We start from the raw sequence: 16,657 nt of genomic DNA, 5'->3' as shown, positions 1-16,657 counted from the left end.
CTTTTCAGTTTTACCACACTGACAAAAAAAAAACAACATCTATTTATAGTTTGACCACACTAAACAACATTAGCATTCAATTTTGTCTAGTTTTACCACACTGACAAAAGAAGTATCTTTCTATTTTTACGACATTGACAAAATAAGTATCTTTCTATTTTACGACACGGACAAAATAAGCATTCAGTCTACTTTTACCACGCTGACAAAATAAGCGACTTTTATTTATTTTGACCTCAACATCCATGTGGAAACTGATAAAATGTGACATTACCGATATTTTCTTGCAGATGATGGTGTAGGTTTTTCTCATTGTTGAAGGATGCATATATTGCTTGCGTATACTTTATTTGAAATATGGTGTACATTTATCATATCACGTCTCCTTTAAGATAAACTGGACGTAGAGAACCTGTTAACACAGATATATTTATAGCCTGGAGTATAAGAACAGAAAAGACAATCTGATGGACAGTAACATTTCTACAAAAAATAAGATGTGGTATGATTGCCAATGAGACAACTCTCCACAAGAGACCAACATAACACAGAAATTAACAACTATAGGTCATTGCTATAAAAAAAGAAGATGTGGTATGATTGCCAATGAGACAACTCTCCACAAGAGACCAACATAACACAGAAATTAACAACTATAGGTCATTGCTATAAAAAAAGAAGATGTGGTATGATTGCCAATGAGACAACTCTCCACAAGAGACCAACATAACACAGAAATTAACAACTATAGGTCATTGCTATAAAAAAAAGAAGATGTGGTATGATTGCCAATGAGACAACTCTCCACAAAAGACCAACATAACACAGAAATTAACAAGTATAGGTCATTGCTATAAAAAAAAAAGAAGATGTGGTATGATTGCCAATGAGACAACTCTCCACAAGAGACCAACATAACACAGAAATTAACAACTATAGGTCATTGCTATAAAAAAAGAAGATGTGGTATGATTGCCAATGAGACAACTCTCCACAAGAGACCAACATAACACAGAAATTAACAACTATAGGTCATTGCTATAAAAAAAAGAAGATGTGGTATGATTGCCAATGAGACAACTCTCCACAAAAGACCAACATAACACAGAAATTAACAAGTATAGGTCATTGCTATAAAAAAAAAGAAGATGTGGTATGATTGCCAATGAGACAACTCTCCACAAGAGACCAACATAACACAGAAATTAACAACTATAGGTCATTGCTATAAAAAAAAGAAGATGTGGTATGATTGCCAATGAGACAACTCCCCACAAGAGACCAACATAACACAGAAATTAACAACTATAGGTCATTGCTATAAAAAAAAAGAAGATGTGGTATGATTGCCAATGAGACAAATCTCCTCAAGAGACCAAAGTAACACAAAAATTAACATTTATAGGTCACTGTACGGCCTTAAACAATGAGCAAAGTCCATACTATAAAATTAATTCAATATTGCTGAACAATGACATAGAGGGCTACGCGACAAAATGACCGACACATTTAGATATACTGACACATTAAGTAATGCTACTCCAAAGAAAATATATTTTTCTATCATAATTAGTTCCTACCAAATTTATATAAGCAAAAAATTTACAATATAAATTGCTAATTTTACAAAATCGCTGAACCATAACCTAGGGTAGAGAGCCTATAGACGTAGTTGTCAGACTGATATGTACTGATAGTTATGCAATATTTTAGATAATACCATTGATATATTATATTACAAGTGGATCTTATCAAACTGACTTGAACAGATATCTCAAAAATTGTTGCCGCCACCCGCGGAAAAGCACACAGTCCTACAAATGTATATATTGCCTTTCACAACTTTCGGTGTAAGCAAAACAAAAGAAGATAAAGATCACTTGTTCTTATAGATCTATATTACTGTTGTCTGGAATAACCATTGTTCGTCAAACATATAAAACATACCCTTGTAATATATCTGACTTAGCTTTGGGGGACTAAAGACAAGTATAATGTAAAAGAACCGACCGTGCAAGGGCTGTATAGCCAGTCAAGGTCATTAAAAACTTCCATTTGTATAATGTAAATAAAACTAAGAGCTTTCAATTTATGATCCTTTTACTTTGGATTCAACGCCAAAAGAGGCTGATACATGTAATAATCACAACAATCATGGTTAAGACAATACAGTTCCGGAAAATACGGATTCAACAACATACAGATATATATAACACCCCCGCCCAAAAATGAAAAAAAATCAAATTTTCATTTATATATGACAATACAATGAACAATTCTTAGATACAACTGTGCAACCGGCAGTATATTGAGACAATAGTAAAGTGCTATGAAATCATGTTATCATTATTTACAATTTGCTTGAATTTAAATTCCATTCCACACAAACTAAACCTGTTCCATAAAATTGTGTTGTTCTAAAACCCAATTCAGTCATCACATTGTCCAAATTTTCCCAATTTGTATCTGGTTTTGATATACAGCGGAATAATATGTAATCGCTTTTTAAACAGGGGAACAATTTCTGAACATGTAAGATTACATGAGATTTAATATTTTCGGACAAACTGCCATATATATTCATATTTACAATCATTCCAATAGGAGCCTTGAAAAAATTACTAATTGATAAAATGGCTTCTTTTGGATTGTTAGCATGAGTTACTACCACTTTTGTGCGCTCTGTAAATATCAGTGGAGCATTTGATCGCATAATTTTGTATGGTACGTCGTCAACAACAGCACGGCCTTCTGGGAAAAAATATTGGCTAAGGTCACGTGATTCTAGTATTTGACCAAACTCATATTTTTCGATAAATCGTGCATGATTTACAACCTGGTTTGATTTCCTTTGCTTCTTAAATTTCTCTTCCAGATTCAATTTCCGAATGTCATAATAACGAAAGTCCTGCAAAATAGACATTGAATAATAAATAAAATATGAAATGTAAAAATATTTGTATTTTAAGGTTTTGGTTTGCTCTTGTTAAACTGATATAAAAAAAAAAAAAAGTACACTACCGTGTGATGATGTGCTTTCGTGCAATATGCTGTTTTGATAGTTTTTTTTGTTAATGATTAGTATCCCATATAGAAAAAAACATGGACTTATTTATCTAAACAATTATAACAAAACATGCAGCCATTATTGGGTCCAAACTCCTTGTATCAAAATGTGGAATATCAAAGTATCTTACCCCTCAAAACAATTGCATCGAATACGACTGTTCTATCATATACATTATTGGTGCGTAGAAAATCAACAAATGTATTTCACAGATAAAGGCAGACGTGGTTTGAGTGCCAATGAGACAACTCTCCATCCGAGTCACAATTTATAAAAGTAAACCATTATAGGTCAAGGTACTGTTATCCATACGGATAAAATTGAGAATGGAAATGGGGAATGTGCCAAAGAGACAACAACCCGGCCATAGAAAAAAACAACGGCAGAAGGTCACCAACAGGTCTTCAATGTAGCGAGAAATTCCCGCACCCGGAGGCGTCTTTCAGCTGGCCCCTAAACAAATATATACTATTTCAGTGATAATGAACGCCATACTAATTTCCAAATTGTACACAAGAAACTAAAATTAAAATAATACAAGACTAACAAAGGCCAGAGGCTCCTGACTTGGGACAGGCGCAAAAATGCCGCGGGATTAAACATGTTTGTGAGATCTCAACTCTCCCCTATACCTCTAGCCAATGTAGAAAAGTAAACGCATAACAATACGCACGTTAAAATTCAATTCAAGAGAAGTCCGAGTCTGATGTCAGAAAAAAATAAACAAAATGACAATAATACATAAATAACAACAGACTACTAGCAGTTAACTGACATGCCAGCTCCAGACTTCAATTAAACTGACTGAAAGATTATGATTTCATCATACGAACATCAGGCACAATCCTTCCCGTTAGGGGTTTAGTATCATACCATCATAACAAATATGAGAAGAACATAACCCGTGTCATGCCAACAACTGGTTTTTGAATAAATGTGTTTAGTTCCGATGCAAAGACCCTATAAGTGAATTCATATTAACGCCAAAATATGCAATCTTTAATGACCTGACAACAGTATCGTAACTATATCCTTTCTTAATAAGTCTATTCAAAGGTTTTTTTTAGTTTTTGAGGTGAATACTGACACCTTTGTACTTTATAAAAAATATTTCCATAAAAAATTGGATGTGAAAACCTGATCATTTAAGAAGTCTGCATGTTGAGCTATATTTACGAATGATGTCCTTATACCGATGATAAAATTTAGTAAATGTTTTGACTAGTTTGTGATATCGAAAACCTTGGTGTAATAATTTTTCAGTAATACATAAATTTCTCTCGTTAAAATCTAAAACATTGTTACATACACGAGCGAATCGTACAAGTTGAGATATATAAACACCGTAAGATGTTGACAAGGGAACGTCACCATCTAAAAATGGATAATTAACGATAGGAAATGAAAAATCATCTCTTTTATCATAAATTTTAGTATTCAGCTTTCCGTTAGTGATATAGCCTATAATTATATACTAGCTTGGCTCACACCAAACAGCAAGCTATAAAGGGCCCAAAATAATTACTAGTGTAAAACCATTTAAACGGGAAAATCAACGGTCTATTATAACAAACGAGAAACACTTATGAACCACACCATCAAACGACAACTTCTGAACATCAGTTTCCTGACTGTTTAGTTCTAAACCTGTCCAGGATTGTATTTATATATAAACACATTTTTCAGTTAGCACATTAAACGTACAAAATTCTTGATTTCAAACCGTTAAAATGTGTTTTAGAATTAAAGTGTTTCTAATAAAATAATTTCCAAGTTAATTGAACACGATCCTAAACATAATGTTAAACATATTGTTAAACTAGACAGTTCTAAACAACTGAGACTTATTTAGATCAAAATGTGTAAAAAAAAAGGTTGCTTTTAGAAATTGTGTTTAAGATTTATAAACACCATTTTTTACAGTGGAAGGATCATTATTTAAACGTGACATATTTACATGTTAAATTGGATTATTGAACCTTTAAGATCAGCTGACTTATATCATGTGACAAACGATTTCATGCATGAAAAAAGGTATATTTCGTGATGGAACCAGAACAAAACAACACCTAACTGGTGGATTCTATGGAAACGGCGGTTTTTAAATTTCAAATAGAAAATTGGTAAGTAAACCTGTTGAAGAATTTCTTTGCATAGTCCTTTTCGAGCGTGTTCAAGTAATGGAGTATTTTCTTTATTTCCTATAGCAGCTCTGTTCAATAATCCCTGCCTGTAAAGTGGTCCTCCTTCATCCAACCATTTTGACATTGTCCCAACAAGTCCTTTACCAGAATATTCTTTTGAAATTCTCCCGCCTCTTGCTACTATGGTCTTACCATCATCCACAATGCTCATAAAACTGAATCCAACCTAGGAAATCAAATTAATCGGATGAATCTTATGATATTATTATTATTATTATTATTAATATTTTGCTCGTGACCTTCGCGTGGTGAATATCACCATTGATAATTCTATTGAAAATGATGTTTTATTCAAAATTAAATTCATACAGATACACCTAGTAAAATAATACTAATATAGAAACATCTATGATATGGCTTCAAACTGACCTCACTGAAACACGTTAATCAAGCTTTGTTGTACAGTAACAGGGTTGTTGTTAGATTATTGTGTATTAAATAATTGTTCCTATAATATTGATCTTGCATGTCATAATTTGCTCATTTTAAAAGTAGCTCGGCTTCTTAAATCACAGTACATCTCATGTCCATGATAGTATTGAATTTAGAAAACCTTACAAACGGCTCTTGCGCTACCAAGCAGCGTCTATGAATATATATTTTATCATAGATGTTTTCTTTCTCAACATAAACTTCTTTATTTATTTAGTTTTATACAATAATAATACTTACTTTGACGGTTAACTGTAAGCACGTTGGCCAGTTTTATTCGTATTTGTTTTCGATTGGACAAGTTTTTTTTCGAGTGTGATAAGAGTTTTTGTGAATATTATTTAAAATGTTTACAGACAAAGTTCAGTTAAACAAGACCGAAGCTTGAAATATATGTATACATTTTAGAAGGCACGTTATTTTTTTCTCAGAAAGTATTTTATTTTTAATTGAATTAATGGAAGATTGGGTACATGTACAACTGTCTATGACACAACGCTCAATTAGAGTCCAGCTGACGTAGAAATTAATAACGACCTTCACGCATGAGCAAATCCATATATTGAGCTTTAAATGGCCAAGAAATGACAAATGTAAAACATCAACTAGTTTGAATTTGAAAAGTCATTTACAACACTATTGTGCCACTTCGTGGTAGTCAGTTTTTTTACGAAGCCGGGGTGGCCGGAGAGAGCGTTGCACCGACCTTTCTTCTGAATTAAGATAGCCGAGTACACCTGCCTCGTGTTGGATCTGATCCTACAGCCTCAGTGTTGCAATTCGAACGAGACAAGTATTGGCTTGATGTATGTACAAAACAATGAACGACAAATGATATACAGCAGCAAAGGGTAACCAATATGAAATACAAACTCCTGACTTGGGACGTACAGAATGTGCGGGGTTCAAAATGTTTGCTGGAACAATTAGCCATACATGTTGGGTTATAACGGTACAATATAAATTAGACATGTTTTGTGTGTTCCAATATTACAAGTCTCGTGTATTGGTAACCAACGTAATAGTGATCATAAATAGTTAATCCAAATAGTTATTTATGTTTGTCAGAGGTACTGCTGTGTTTTGCGGGGATTTTCCCCCCCTCATCGTTCCCATCTTAAAGTATCATATATCTTTCCTAAATATTTTGTATAAACAAACTATTGATTCTACTTTGGCTAGAAGTATAGGGGGAGGGTTGGGATCTCCAAAAATCGGTTGATCGGAAAACAACGTAATGGTGGTATTTTGTGAGAGATCCATCGGTGTTTTTCGGGTATTTTTTTCCCCTGATTGTTTTCAATATACGTATTATATGTCTTTCCTAAATATTTTTCTTAAACAACTACCAATACTTTCGCTGGGAAATCTTACAAATTTTTCTCCGTCGACAGCAGCATACATCTCAGTGTTTGGCATGTCAAGCAACATGTGGAAATAATCTGGAAGGTAATCACCACCATGATATATCTCCGCGGGGGGTAATATCGCCATTACACGGTCATAATCTTCTGTTGTTACCCTCTTGATTCCATATTCTTGGCGGTCCATTGTCTGGCTAATTAAAATATAAACTACAGTTAGATGTTTTAATGGAATTATTTAACTTTACGTAGCGTGCCTTCGCTCCCTTTTTTATTCGAAAAAAAAATTAAATATAACAATTGTTTGGTATCACCTCCATGATAGATCTCCTTCAGGGGGTAATATCGCCTTTACTCGTTCATAATCATCTGTTGTTACCCTCTTGATTCCACATTCTTGGCGGTCCATTTTCTGGCTAATTAAAATGTAAACTACGGTTATATGTTTTAATGGAATTCTTTAACTTTGAGATTATAATGGTTTAAATATATATATAGAACGTTTCAGGTAGAGACGTAGCGTAAAATGTGTAATGCAATTTTGATATCATTTATCAGTTAATAACCAATTTTGAAATAGATTTGCATATTGATATGGATTAGATCAATATTTTTTTATGAAACAAATATAGGGGCGCCCTCTACAATTTCAATAACACACATGGAAGAACGATTTTCTCATATTTCTCACTTATCGTCTTATTTTTCTTACCTGACCAGCTGGCAGTATTTGATTTTAGTAGATTTAAAAATCTTCTTCCTTAAAAACAGTTGCCTCGTTCGGCTCGCCAATATTTTCACCATTCAGGACAAAATCAACTCTGTTCTCTTCGGATCCTGGGTCAACCCCTGTATAGGTTGAATTAGCCTTGTTTTTTTTTCTTTAAAAAGATAGAAAATGATAAGCTTTTGTAAACTTTAACTAACAAATAACTGTTACAATAAAATGCGAACCTGAATTAACTGTTTAATTTATAAATGAGTTTCGTCGAACGCGCTTTCTCACACAATCTGGATTTGACATATCCTCATCAAAAACGCCCACACCAAAATTGTGAAAAAACCTCGCTTTTTTAAAGATTGAACATTGATCTCGTGTTATATGAATACAATTCGCTCTATCTTGTATAAATATCGCACTATAGAGCATGTGCGATATTTTATTTAAATACGACCATTGCTAAAATTCTGGAGACAGCGAACTGATGGAGACTGCGAGCGGATGGAGACAATGTGTTGTAGTGTACGTGAATAAAAAGAGTGTAAATTGCAGGACTCGTCATTATCTCATGCATGTTCACTTTGATAATTGAATATTAAGTATCATAAATATAGTTATGAAAGGAACATAGATTGTAATTTAGTACGCCAAACGCGCGTTTCGTCTACATAAGACTCACCAGTGACGCTCATATCAAAATATTTATAAAGCCAAACAAGTACAAAGTTGAAGAGCATTGAGGATCCAAAATTTTGTTATACAAAGAAATATAGGAACAAGTTATCTGATAATCTAAATATTACGTACTTTGATTAATGATATACATGAGTTTCAAAATTAATGATACATTTTACATATACCAAACTAATTGATGATGTTAGATTGAATGCTTAATGTTACGTGGCATATATTTCATGCATACTCATCTCATAGGATAATATACCTAAAGATCATACCACATTTTCTTGTTATTATATAAATATAGTAAAGACATCGTCTATACATTTGGTTGATAGCCGAATCTTCCAAATGGCATTCAATAAAGTAACTAATAAACAAAACTGTCATCATATAATATGACGCAGGAAATTAAAATTATAGGAACTAAGCTTTAAGCCAACGGCTCATATCATCTCACTAAATTCATTTCTTAATGTGGCGTATAAATATTTGCATGTTTTTTCGACAAAATTCACTGATCAGATCGACACATATATTTGCATCCACGATATGTTATTCAATAGATCGATGAATTATCTCTTGTAGATTATCTTGTAGATTTAAAAATCATGATTTACATAACTGTCATAATTTATTATTAAACTGAGTGGTGAAGTTTCTCATTCCTCACCGGTTTTTGTTTTATTTACGCCTTATTTAGACAGGCTTTATTAATGTTCGTATTAAAACAAAGCAAAGGTGACATAACTGAATAAATGTACACACCATAGCTAACACCCCCCTTTTTCGTAGGACGCATAACAAGGCGAAATTTCCAGGCGAGCGTGTTTATGTGTTTATCCCCTTAAATCAACTGATTATAATTACTTTAGTTTTTTTGTACAGTAAAATAAGTCCGATAGTAAGTGATGATTAACACCAAAAAGAAATATAACCAATTTTACATGTCTTACCTTTATCTGACCGTTGGTCCCTCTAGGTTATAGGTCATTTGAGTGTAATACACAAATAAACATACACGTGTAATACATTTAAATGTCCGGTCAGTTTAAGGCGATATTAATATTAGTTTATCAATACAGGATTATATTTTTCACTTTTATGAATTAAAAAGCACAGTAAGGCAACACATGAAAGGAATGTTTAAATCACAAAACAAACGCATCAACCCAATCTAATAATTTCTTTAGTGCGAAAATGTATTCCAGAAAAGACTTTTTAAAATGTGATTGAAATGAATCAAATTTGACCCAATAATTCTGGAGTCTTAGACATCAAAAACTATTTTCAGTTCTGCTATAGACAATATAGATCTCATTAACATAAAACATATTTGGCCAAAATCGTAAAAACTGAAGTCGCATGCATTTCTGTGACCTGAAAACAACAAAAATGACTTTCTTTTCAATTTTCTTCTATTTGTTTTTACCAATAAGAAATCATCTTGAAGTTTCGACTCTTTAAATTTCTTTATCAAATACAAAATGAGAGTCCGGATGGGGGTTCTTCATCTTTTTTTTATTCTCTAACTATTTTTTATTTCTTTTTTTTTATTTATGGTGACCTATAATATTCTCTTTTCTATATATTTGAGCACCCATTATTCATCAATTTCTATTCTTTTGGCCCGTTTTTATCTATTTCTGGCTATTTCTACGAAAGTGTATAAGCGCCACACATTTAAAAAAAAATCTAGCTATCTTTGCGCTATAACGCAAACCTTTGTGAAATGACGCAAACCTAGGCGAAATAACGCAAACCTCTGTATAACCTAAACCTTCGCGAAATAGCGCAAACCATTTCGTTATTAAGCAAACTTTGCGAAATTGATTTCATTTATTCATTAACTTTGTGTATGTATGTCCGGCTGTAATTCATTTCGTTTGTAATTTAGACAAGAAAAGAACCATTATAGATACATGGCTAAATCATTATAATAAATATGCATAGGAATAAGATAATACTTGAAGTGCAATTATACACAAATTAAGAAGGATGCGTGCATCAGAAAAGTTAATAATTTAACAACAAAATAGATATGGCATATTTAAATTGAAAGTGCAAAAATAATGTCATACAATTGTGAAACTTTTAAGTCAAATAGACAAAATGATCTTTCTGCTTTAAAATGAATTATTAGTAAAGAAACTTTTTTCTTTATTTTTAATGTAAGCGATCAGGTTCTTTTAATTCTCAGAGTATACAAAAATGTGTGGTGCTAATACGCTACCGTATATTTCCACTGAATGGTGATTTATTACCGTGGTGATACGGTCTGATTAGTCAGAGGCTAAACGTCAGGTTCGGGTAAATCTGTTAACGGTATTTCTGTTATTTCATTGGTTATAAATACTATCTAATGGCTGCTTCGTGGCTGTTTCCGGAATAATTCTGGGGGAAATGAAGGTCATTTTAACGTCTGATTGGCTATAAATGAGTGGCATGCATTATATGTTCTACGCGTCCGTAAGTGGGGTCGGATTGAAATCATGATACTAGGTTATAGGTACATATTATGATAAAGTGTTCATTTGCTATAGTGATTAGTTATGATGATAACTCACGTCAAACTGTCAATTTGGTGCAGATTATATAATCATGTGACAATGCGATGATTTAATCTTGAAATTATGTTGCTATTTTGGTAAGAAACTGTACATTTATGTATTATTGCTATTCTCTAAAAATAGGACAGTAATGTGTATAATTCACACTTTAAACTGCGTATTAAAACGGTTAAATGATTGAGATACTTTTGTGTTAGATTTCTTCGTCAGCTTAGAAAACACAAAACGTACGTGGTATGCTCTATGTATAAAAATAATAACCATTTATTTTTCATTGCTTGGACATGTTGATTAGAAAATATTAAAATCACGGAATTTACCGAAGATGTAATTTCGTTTCCAGCACTTTCATCGCTTCATTGATTTCTAGTGTAAATACAAACCCGACGCTACTGATTAGAAGAATACAAAAATTACAAGGTGAGCAATATGGTTTCTTTATATGTGCAAAGAAGCCTACACCAATCATCACGGTATTGTTATTGGCAAGGGTTTCAGTGCATTATAGGATACTATAGTGTCAGCTGTTGGAAATTATATAATCTAGCTTTATATTTGACCAGGAACATATATTAGATATACTGTTCCCAGATTTGACAATGACCCCCAACAGCCCAAGGCAATCATTTATACGATTCTTCAAACCAAAAAAACTTGCAACACAGTGAACTCCGAAAAAGATGTTTGCATGTGGGGTAGACAGTTTGATGATCTTTGATGTACTCGTACATGATGTTTTATTCTTTGGAGTTGTCAGGAGTCTGATTTAGAAGGGGCCAGGGGGCATGCCATCCTTTTCTGGGAAATTTGGTGGGCCTGAACTTATGAAAAATTCTGGATCCGCCACTGGTTGTTGGACCATAATAGTCCCAGTATGGACACAGTGGTGATCAGCAGTCATTATAAAAAAGAAGATGTGGTATGATTCAGATTGCCAATGAGACAACTGTCTACAAGTGACCAAAATGACACAGACATTTTAAAACAACTATAGGTCACCGTACGGCCTTCAACAATGATCAAAGCCTATACAACATAGTCAGCTATAAAAGGCCCTGATATGACATGTAAAACAATTCAAACCAGAAAACCAACGGCCTTATTTATATAAAAAAATGAACGAAAAACAAATATGTAACACATAAACAAACGACAACCACTGAATTACAGGCTCCTGACTTGGGACTGACACATACATAAATAATGTGGCGGGGTAAAACATTGTAGCGGGATTCCGATCCTCCCCCTAACCAGTTGGACAGTGGTACATGTATAACAGTACAACATAAGAACGAACTATAAAAATCAATCAAAAAAGACTTAACTCATCAGATTGCCCATTGATATATCAAAAGCACTGAAAACTCTATTTGATATGTCTGATTTCAATTTATTCACATCATCAGGTCTTACACTTTATATAGTATATTTTTTCGTGATGAACATTACTATTTGCATTGGTTGATTATCATGATTATGTAGGGAAGCACTGAAGCATGAGTGGAGAAGTCGCCCCCCTCCCCCCCCCCCCCTTATTGTCCCAGCTGACCTGAGAATCTGTCCCTCTTTAACCATTAACACGTCATACAACAATTACTTTTCCATTGTGGCATCATATATTTTGTATTAAAACAACAACATTTTACATGAAATATTTGTGATGTACATGTACAGTTTGTAATGGCGGACATATACATATTGTAGCAATAAGGTGTATTCAAAGCAAAATAATTAATAATAAATCAACTCAATGGAAAGAAGCATACTGGTAAGTCAATTGTTTTCTTTCGCACAGCATCTGCATAGAGTGATGAGATATGATCATGAATCAGGAGATCAATCACTGGTTTTATAAGTCAAGAATTTTTATATTTTACTTTATATTTGGGTAGATACATGTAACACAACATTTATCTTTACATAATACCTCAGTGTTCTTCATGAAAACTATCACACTGATTTTAAATCATTATAGGAAAGCACAGTGTATAAGCAAACATTTCAGGAGGCAAAGAGTCTTTTATAGGCTGACTGCAATAGTCTGTATATTATCTGAAAAAGCTTAGTTCTTCTCAACTTTCTTATTATTTCAAACATTTTAATAGATGTCTCCCAAATTTGGTGTATTTCTATTAGTTTTTTTCAAAGTCATTTTCATTTATTTTTCAACCCGGCCCAGAAATATGTGGTTACCTTTAATATAGATGATTTAGAGATAGGCGACCTGGGTCACCTCTAACAAAGGCTATATTTATTGTCCATGCCTCTTTTTTTTCATAATTCATCTAACATGTACATCTCCTTTGAATTTGTTTGCCTATTTGTTCTATGGTCTATCTATGCATATCTATCTTTATACCACATTTTCATGGTTCCACAAAAATGTTTAAAATGTTTACATTTTACTTTTTTCTAGCTTCTCTCATGTGATAGCTGTACCTTTTTGGTCACTATTTATGTGTTGCGTTTGAATATGAATTGTAACACTTTACAGTGACTGAACAGGTAAAACAAATACTTCTCAAAAAACAGAAAAAAGAAGACTACTTGGAACAGCACCAGACTACATGTATGTATGAATAAAAACTTAGATCAGAATAGCATGGAGGATATTACATTGTATATGTGATTGTGAATAAGCAAGGAAAGCTTTTAATAATAGTGCCTATTTTTTAATTTACTAGATTTTTCATTCAATATCTGTGCAAATTTCAACATAATTAAATTCTAATCTAACTTTACTCAAACTTTCAGTGGTGGGTCCAGAAATTTTCATAAGCAGGAGCCCACTCACTGCCTGCAAAGGGGCCAATTCCAGTCATGCTTGAGTGATACCCTATAAAAACAACAAAACTCCACCTCTGACTTTAATTTAATATGACTAGTGTTTCATTCACCAAAATACTGGTGCGTTTCTGTGATAAATATTATGCACAATTTTATAAATGAGAGGGGAAAGAAGATCCACATGTGGTGTACCTGCACATGACAATTGCAAACTGCCCCATTTTTTTTTATCACAACCATTCAACTGATCATGCTGATACTGACATTACCAGAGAGTACACATCAAATGAAAAATCACAAATAACTGATACATATTATCAGATATTACAGAATTAAATATGTTTTAAATTTATTACAAAAATTGTGTTCTCAATCTTGTAGATAGATATTACAGGATCTCATATACATGTAAATACCAAAGACAACTGTCTATCCAAGTCACAATTTATAAAGCTCGGTTCACACCAAACAGCAATTTTATATAGTCCATATCAATCATGACAATGGCGTTTGGGGTTAAACATGTGTTCGTAGGTAAATAATATTGCCATGGAACTTTTTCCATGAGAGTGTTATAGTCTATAGAGTATTACTTCCTGTTTGGTAGAATAGTGAAATAGAAGTCAATACGTTCTTGCTCAATCCTATGTCGCTTTGAAGGTGTCATGATTGTCATCCTCAGCTTAAGCAATGTGTAACTGTAATTTGAATTTTAAAATGACTGAGCGACGTTTTTCGAAGCACTGGTCAACTCCACCATATTGAATCACATGACTATGACAATCAGTAAATTCCAGCGAAAAATGTCTATATGAGTAAAGAATTGTCGCATAAATATTAAATAATAGAGTACACAGGAAATGGCAAAGTTCACATAGTCTAGTATGATTAATTATTAAAAAAAAACAAAAAAAAACAAAAAAAACCCGACCAAATGGGGGGATGGGGCGTACGCCCTCTACGTCCCCCTCTGGATTCGCCACTGCCTTCTGTTGTTGTCCATTTTGTCAAATAGTAATCCTCAAAAGTACGTGTAGGTTATATGCTAGTTTTATCACGTTGATTGTAGACACAGAATACATTATAATCATTCCCCATTTCCATTCTCAATTTTATAAAGTCTCCCACCATTTTAACACGGGTCCACCATGCCCAATAATACAACAAAAATGACAAATTAGTAGAAAAAAAGCGCTATGTTTTTATATTGCTTGCAGTGCAATATTCCAATAAAAATAAACTACTCACAAACCACTGATCTCAATATAATCAGCTAAAATACGGCAAGCTTTTTAGAAAAGCTATTACTTGTATATTTTATACTTGCAATGTGTTATAAAGCTAGTCGATATATTATCCATAAGATCTTTAAAACAAAATCGACATTATGTTTTCAAAGAACATAGTGACAAATCAGAAGTCTATTTCTGGCTATTTTAATTAAACCTGTATACGGTTGATTAAAATACATGTTCGATTAACGTCCAGTTGCAAATATTTCATGCATGTTCATGACGATCAACCACTAGAACGCATACAAAGTAATAAACAGACAGCAGATTCACTAAACAATAGTGGGAGATATTGTGGAGATAATTGTGCAAATCGTGATACAAGCATGAAATTTGGTATATAGGTTGACTAAACGATAATTAAAAATAATCAGCTGCTGGCCATTAAAAATTTCCATTTTTTCAAGATGGCCACCGCTCATTTTAAAAATGGCGTCATATTAAATTCGATACATTTCGTAAATCCTTTGAAAGCTGTGCTATAGGTATAATCCAAAGTCAATTTTGATAAAACGTAAATAACAGTTCCTAAAGAACGGTAAAACAATACATAAATGACGAAAAAGTAACTTCCGGTTCTAAAATGGCGGCAATTACGTTGAATATGGCTACATTTCGTAAATCCTTTAAAAGCTGAGTTTTAAGTATAATACAAAATAAGGTTTGATAAAACGAAAATAACAGTTTCTAAAGTACGATGAAAAAATACATAAAACACGAAAAGGTACTTCCGGTTCCAAAATGGTGGCAAAAACGTTGAAAATGGCTACATTTCGTAAGTCCCATGAAAGCTGTGTTGTAGGTATAATCAAATTAAAGGTTTGATAAAACGTAGATTACTGTTCCTTAAGTACGATGACACAATACATACACGACGAAAAAGTAATTTCCGGTTCAAAAATGGCGACAAAAGCGTTTTAAATTTCATTTTTTTTTCATTTTCTTCTAATTTAAAAGATATTACTAAATTTGTTAAATTATCAAATACCTAGTTCGGTTAGAAAAGGCAGATTGCATTCCGTATAATTAATTATCTGATAGTTGCAAACACACAAACGCGTACAAGGTAGGAAAGAACGGAATCGTTTACAGTTATCAACAACGCTGCATTTTTTACATCCGCTTATTGCTTCTCTTTTGATGTGCTCTGGAAGAGAACCTCTTGTAGTGGGTATAGCATCCTAAGGGCGCTTCTTCTTAACAAATGATCCAAATCGTGCCCTGTTAACAGCAAATATTGATGTTGCCGTAAATGATGCAAGCAAATGCTTCTATATGATGTCCATGTCTCTGTCTTCATACAAAATTAAAGTGATCAACAACATCCCTTACATCTGGAAATAATTTCAATGTCTGCCAAGCTGACCTATTCACTTTCCCACCAAGTGCTGACACATTGTCACATTCACAGAATGCATTGAAGGAAATAATAGCAGCTGCACAAGGACCAAGCACATTTGATATGTCATATACATGAAGTCTCGAAAGTCTTTATTCCATCCAAAACCTATCCACACTTTGTCCCTAATATGCGAAAGCTGC

At 33.1% G+C, this 16,657-nt stretch overlaps 1 protein-coding gene across 1 annotated transcript; it reads right to left on the bottom strand.

Moving 5' to 3' along the window:
• Positions 1–2,350: 2,350 nt before the first annotated feature.
• LOC139499035 (histidine N-acetyltransferase-like) lies at positions 2,351–7,945 on the bottom strand. The gene is made up of 4 exons (XM_071287698.1): positions 7,780–7,945; positions 7,078–7,261; positions 5,201–5,437; positions 2,351–2,908 (listed from the first exon to the last, which is right to left on the bottom strand). The coding sequence occupies exons 1-4, from the start codon at positions 7,869–7,871 to the stop codon at positions 2,351–2,353; spliced, it is 1,071 nt and encodes a 356-aa protein (XP_071143799.1). The 5' UTR covers positions 7,872–7,945.
• Between the last annotated feature and the right edge of the window lie 8,712 nt (positions 7,946–16,657).

This window comes from Mytilus edulis, chromosome 12 (assembly GCF_963676685.1).
Source record: "Mytilus edulis chromosome 12, xbMytEdul2.2, whole genome shotgun sequence".
NCBI lineage: Eukaryota > Metazoa > Mollusca > Bivalvia > Mytilida > Mytilidae > Mytilus > Mytilus edulis.
This window is presented reverse-complemented; position numbering and strand designations above follow the sequence as displayed.

Bases quoted from the DNA above. Each gene is read 5' to 3' on its own strand.
- LOC139499035 (XM_071287698.1), bottom strand. From the start codon at position 7,871: ATGGTGAAAATATTGGCGAGCCGAACGAGGCAACTGTTTTTAAGGAAG. The intron at 7,262-7,779 runs GTAAGAAAAATA...TATTTTAATTAG, and splicing joins AAATACTGCCAGCTGGTCAG to CCAGACAATGGACCGCCAAG. The intron at 5,438-7,077 runs GTAAGATTTCCC...TTGATTTCCTAG, and splicing joins CTGTCGACGGAGAAAAATTT to GTTGGATTCAGTTTTATGAG.